General features: G+C 37.9%; 1 protein-coding gene across 1 annotated transcript in view; it reads right to left on the bottom strand.

Annotated features, from left to right (window-relative positions):
• LOC138010848 (uncharacterized) overlaps positions 1–6,417 on the bottom strand; it is a 68,608-nt gene that overhangs the window by 2,124 nt on the left and 60,067 nt on the right. The window contains exons 12-13 of the mRNA XM_068857876.1: positions 4,107–4,148; positions 437–527 (exon numbers count right to left, since the gene is read on the bottom strand). Coding sequence (XP_068713977.1) covers positions 437–527; positions 4,107–4,148 — 133 coding nt within the window. The remainder of the gene's footprint in view (positions 1–436; positions 528–4,106; positions 4,149–6,417) is intronic.

Raw genomic sequence — 6,417 nt, 5'->3', positions numbered from 1 at the left:
TCTATTTCTCGTTTTCCGAGTGCAACGCCAGCAAATCAAAATCAAGACTCGCTTCATTTCAGATACATCATTTAAGGTTTGAAAATCCATATATTAGTCATTTGACGTAAAACAAAGTGAGCGGACATGATAAGTTTAATTAATACATTTCCTTTTCAGTGACCGGTTGCTTGCTAGTACTGTGGGACATTAGGGCCGTTTATACGAGAGAAAATAAGCCGCGGCTTACTCTGGCCGCGGCGTACATAATACGCGAAAGGAACTATTTATACGAGTATAAACTCCCAGGCCAGGATAAGCCGCGGCTTGAGAAGGCCGTGAACGTAGATTTTGTACCATTTATAGGGGGTGTTCGCGTCTTATGTAAGCAGCGGCCAGGGAAAGCCGCGGCTTATTTTCTCTCGTATAAACGGCCCTAATATGGACTTTAATTTACCTTTTCCACATCACTTTTCCTGAATAGAAAACACCAACAGCGATGACAACGAACAATATGAGAGCCACTGTTAGCAATACCATTGGAATGACTGAAAAAATAAATAAAATACGTTGGTGAAACCGACAGGCATTTTTACGCACGTTTAAGTGAGCAGGACGCTTTTCAGGATAAGAGAATTCTCGTATTTTCAAACATCTTAGTTTTTCTAAGAACTGCCAGGGTAATTGCGATGTTTTTCGCTTCAAAATTATTGCATGCTACCTCCTTCCTTCATTTTAAAATCAAGCCAAGGAGAGTTGAAAAAGTACAAAGAAGAGCAACCACGTTCATTTTGAAGACTAAGAACAATTATGAGACTCGTTTAAAGAAGCTAAATTTGATGTCACTTCAAAATAGGAGAATTCTAGCTGATGTAACTTTTTTTATATAAAGCTCTCAATGGAATAAGTAATATCAATATTGATTCTTTCGTTGATTTTTATTCTGATGCTGATCATTATTCATTTAGGAAATATGATGATTTATCTCTTAAAAAGAAATATGCAAGAATAAATCCACTCAAATACAGTCTTTTTCACAGGATAGTTGACTCCTGGATTCTTCTGCCCTACGATATTCGTAGGGCAGTAAGTGCAAATATTTTTAAGCGGGGAGTTAAGACGTTTGTATTGGACAATACATTAAATTAGTTATCCATTGTTGAATTATTGATTTTATTTCGACTTTGCTACTGTATTTTCGTATTTCGTATTAGTATATATTCATTGGTGATCTGTTTTTTTATGGGGTCCTGGACTCCTTTACGGATTATCCATATGGCTATTAATATTATTCTTATTAGTATGTATTACCTTTGATGCCATTAAATTGCAAAAATAAAATAAATAAAAATAAACACACCAAGAATCTTAACCCCCGAGGGATATTTGATTTGGGTACAACATTGAATTAGTCGCCTGGGCCTATTTTCTTTTTATTTTCGCGCAAAACTTGGCCAAAGATAAACACCTTTTTGGTGTCGATTAGTCCTGTTCCGGGACTCCCTCTTACACCGCCCTGAAAATGGGCCTGGAACCCAGGCGGGAAAAGAGAGAGTCTTGTATTATTTGCAGGCGCATGCTCGGAATGAACCAATCATATTGCATTAGATGCCAGGCTGGATATGTAAATAAAGGGAACCTTGAAACTCCGACAAAAAATCGTATATGAAAATTACTGTGTGATTTGCAGTGTCAGGAAAGAGAACATCTACATTATCCCTCGTCGTGACCTAACGAGGAGAAAAAACCCCGATCACAGTGATGTTGGAAAATTATTGCCGAATAAATGTAACGACCGAAAGAAGATCGCAATAAATCGATGCAAAGGCTGAACTAGTAAATATAGCATAGGATTTCAATAGGCGACAAAACAGCTCGGAGTTAGAATTTCATATTATTATATATATATTGATGAAATACCAGGATTTCTCCTTTTACTAAAAAATCATATCTTCACCGCACGCAGTGAACATATCATTTTTATCTTTCACATGTGAGGATATAGGTGTTATCATGGTAACCAAGACGATTAGCAAATAAAAAGCGAGCTTTCTCTTCATTATAAGATACTTTTGTCCTTCATTCTAATTCTTCTCTACTACATTAACATTTTTATTGCAAAATTTGACATTATCATGATTTGTTTTTCATAACTTTCGTATCTTGTTTCATGTTACACAACATGCGTGTTTTAGCGGTTGGTGACCACTTTTTCATCATTTCGAAACTGCATAAAACAAGTTGTTTTTTAAATCTAGACATTTCATCAATATCTGTATAATAAACAGAACATTACATGGCCGCTTGGGGATACGAATTTGATCTTCTCGTGCTGAAAGTATCTCTCACTCGTTCGCTTCGCTCACTCGTGAGAGATACTTGCAGCACTCGAAGATAAATTTCGTATCCCCGCGCGGCCATGTAATATCCTCTATTTATCTGCAGTACTTTACCTCTAACAATGAGTTTCAGAAGGAAAGTGCTTTTAAGTAGCAACGATAAAAGCAAGGTGACACATGCTATTAAGTAGCATTATTTCATCGTTATTAATTAATATTCACGAACAAATTTTGACCAGAAAAAAAAAAATCGTGACAATTAACGTCCGAATAATCGATAATTAACTGTGCATATATATGTATAAATTATTGCTTCATAATTGCGTTATCAACACAAACTGGTATGTAAAGAAACAAATAGTCCAGGTTGTGATTCAACTTCCTTTAACTTTTTATCTAACTTTATCAGGAATAATGCTCAGTTTTTGTGTCATGCAATCGTCTTTTAGCTTTTCCGATATAAAAATCACTGCAGTCTCAACAGCCAGCTCTACATAAGACCTTAGCCATTTGGCCACGGCCCTAAGTCTGTCCTTGTGAGGAAAGAAAGATTTAATGCAACAATTTGCTTTGAAGAATTATTCTAAGGAAAAATTAATAGTCTGAGTAAATTACTCTTCTCTAATTACTAAAAAAAAAATACGCCGTGTGTCACCAGTGTTTGTGTATTATTCCTGATAAAACTGAGAGTATTTACGACATTTTTCACCTGACTATTTTATATTGGGTATCCAGAAAATTTGTGCCTGATTTTGAAAAAAAATTGGTAGGCGTAAACTCCTGAAACAATCACAGTTTCAATAATTACTGGGCAACTGAAATATATATACACTGGATCAGTGCAATTATCACATAACTAGATCGACAGAAGTAATGAACAATAAACAAGAGTTCCAGCAGGAGATTTATTAGTCTTCGTTGAGCGATTCACATCCCCGACCTACAGTATATTTGTAAGTTTCAAGTGAGTCTCGGGAGAGCAATTAAATCAAAATTTGATAGCTTTCTGCGCCAGCATCATGCAGGTGTTCAGTTGGGTTTCAGGCACGAAATTCCATACTTCCGTATGTCATCCATCTGATCTTCCACGATTGGGACTCACGATAAGAAGGACTGACTTACAATAGGCCATTTCCGAGTCCATGTCTGCCTCCTCTTCAAAGCGAGTCTAAGTGCAAAGTTTTTGTGATGGTAATTGGTTCTACTTTACATATGAAAGAAAACTAATTATCATAAGAAAAACTTAGACTCGCTTTAAAGAGGAGGCAGACATGAACTCGGAAATGGCCTACTAACATCGGACTCGGATCGAAGAAAATCGCAAACATATTAAAGGAACAACCATGTAGCAAACAGACTTCCCAAATCCTGTTGCAGGTTTAACAAAACCATCATTACCGGTAACGACTGCACGAATAGCTTGCGGTTGTTCCGCCTTAAGCACAAAGGTAAAGTGAAGGCGAAATCAATTGCCTCCAGAAACTTGGCGTTATAATTTACTTTCACATTATCCCCATGTATCCAGTGTAAAAGCACTATGCCCAAATAAGGAATCTTTTTCCAAATATGGTTTTTTCCTCAGTTTCGGGGGAAAAAATGGCGTCATTCCGAGCATGCGCCTGCAAGTAATACAGGACTCTCTCTTTTCCCGCCTGGGTTCCAGGCCCATTTTCAGGGCGAGGTAAGAGGGAGTCCCGGAACAGGACTATACATCGATGGGGACAAACCTAATACCAGATTTTCACTCTCGTGTAATAGGCTCTTGAGAAAACATAATATTTTACTTACAGTATTTGTCATTTCTCTTGCCACTATTTGAGGACTGTTGAACTGCAAAAATAAAGTTAAAAATACGAAAATAAAGAAAATAAATGATCACTTTAAAAAGTCCTTTTCTGAACACGCCTTCCCTGCCAGCAGCGCTCCTTTTTTCCCGTTGCCTGGGTTGACTTTTACGGAAAAGAGACCTCTGCCTTGGGTCGAGGCTCACTGTGTTGAGCATGCGCGGCGGTTGTTTAGCGACCGAATCCTCACGTGATATTTCATATTGACATGTGTCACGGGGCTCACTTAACAACAGGGGTACAGAGCGGGCGTAAGTATATCATGGGGTTTGCGGTTTGAAGAGTGCCGTCCAAGGTTGTGACGGCGGTTGGATCAAAGTGAGTTTCGACTCATGATATAGGTCTTTTTTTCCCGTGCTCTTCAGCCCAGCGAACGCAAAAAAGAGAGAGACCAATACGCCTTGCTTAGAAACTATATTTTCTGTGGTTGAAAGTATGTTCCCCTCGTTGTCTATCACTATCTCCTAATGACTGTCTCGACAATCAAGAGGAAAAGCTTTCAGTTAGCCAGGAAAGAGTCATTATTACGGTATGCCCACCTTCTAAAAAATGTATCACTCACTGAGTAAAGTGGACTGAAAGCGCACCTAAACTTAAATATTTTTCGTTCCTAATATACATCTCCCCATCCAAAGGGAACATATGTCACCGTTTTTACGCAGAATTTAGTTTCTTTTCTGTACCGTGTAAGCCACGTAAACGCGACAGAACAAACAGTAATTTGAACCAACGACCTCGTGATGTGAGAGGCATGGGTCTATTGACCTTCTGTTCACGAGTAGTGTCACGTGACTTTTGATGTAAATAAACCTCGAAAGTTCGGACATTCGAGAAGATCGGACATATAACACATAGTGAGATGGCGTGGCGAGTAGGTGTGAAATGTTAGTTTCTTTTTGCGTTGGACATGGAAATGATGCAACAAAGACACAAGTCACTTCGATGATTAGCATTTGATGTGGGACGCAGTAGTTTTACACTCTTACTTCCGTCTTCGACAGGATTTACGGGGGTGAGTCAGGTTTTGAACATCTTCGATCCCTAGGCGGACGGAAACGAAATGTATTCCTTAGATTTGGTTATTACGAATACCTTCATGTCTTTAAATTGTTATATATTTGTGCACTTCGAGGTCAGTAATAAAACCGAATAAATGTGATTTGAGTGTGTGTAAATCGAGCCTCCTCTGTCATTGAGCCTTAAGTTAAAAACGCTGAATCAGTCCATCTAACAACAGCAAGCAGTCCTGTTTGCTACAGTTCCAGAGTCAGCATGTGAATGCATACGAGAGACAAAGGGATAAGAGGAGAAGGAAAGAGAACATGAAACAATAAACTATTTATTATACTTTATGCTTACAATTTACTGTATCTGTATTGATTTGTGTTGTAACCGCTTTCGGGACTAGGCGTATTGTTATTAGTATTATTATTATTATTATTATTATTATTATTGTTATTATTATTATTATTATTATTATTATTATTATTATTATTAGTTTTCCTCAACTTCAATGAAGAAGCATTTTCAGTTTGCATTGGCCCAACGCTGCATTGATCCCATGGTCAATGGTATGCACGATATATAATTTTAGTAAAATCCAACTAGTGGTCTATTATCAATGCTGCGTTCTGATTGGTTGAGCTACTAGTAGGCTATTTGTTATAGCCCACTAGTAGCGAAAAGCGCCGGCTTTGAAAACCAAAACAACAATAAAAGTTTAGGTTTAACTAGCGAGAGATGTTTTGTCTCGATATTTTTTTGACCAACTAGTTGGATTTTACTAAAACAATTATTCCTCTCGCCCTCATGGCCTCTGAGTCAATATCCCATTCGGCCTTCGGCCTCATGGGCTATTGACTCAGAGCCCATTCGTGCTCGAGGAATAATTGTTAAATAGCTCAACAACAAAGTGTAGACTACTATACAACTAGTAGTGTATTGACTGTCCTTTGAACACACAAACGAGTCACTGAGATGAGTCATGCCATTATCCGCGTGTTTCGTTTTCCGCCTCTCGATTGCTATAACTTCGGCAAAAAATGCAAAAAACCTTGATCAGATCACCATTCAAGTTTCTTACCTATGATTTTGGGAATCGGGAATCGTTTTTACGTGTAAGGGAAGCACGCCTTTTAGTCGAGAGAATTCTGCAACTCGCAATAAACGGTGGAAATGACTACTGTCTCTGATGCAGCTAATAAGTCACTTTTATTCGGTTTTATTACCGACCTTAAAGTGAAAATATTTATGAC

Source organism: Montipora foliosa, chromosome 7 (genome assembly GCF_036669935.1).
Source record: "Montipora foliosa isolate CH-2021 chromosome 7, ASM3666993v2, whole genome shotgun sequence".
NCBI classification, from domain to species: domain Eukaryota; kingdom Metazoa; phylum Cnidaria; class Anthozoa; order Scleractinia; family Acroporidae; genus Montipora; species Montipora foliosa.
This window is presented reverse-complemented; position numbering and strand designations above follow the sequence as displayed.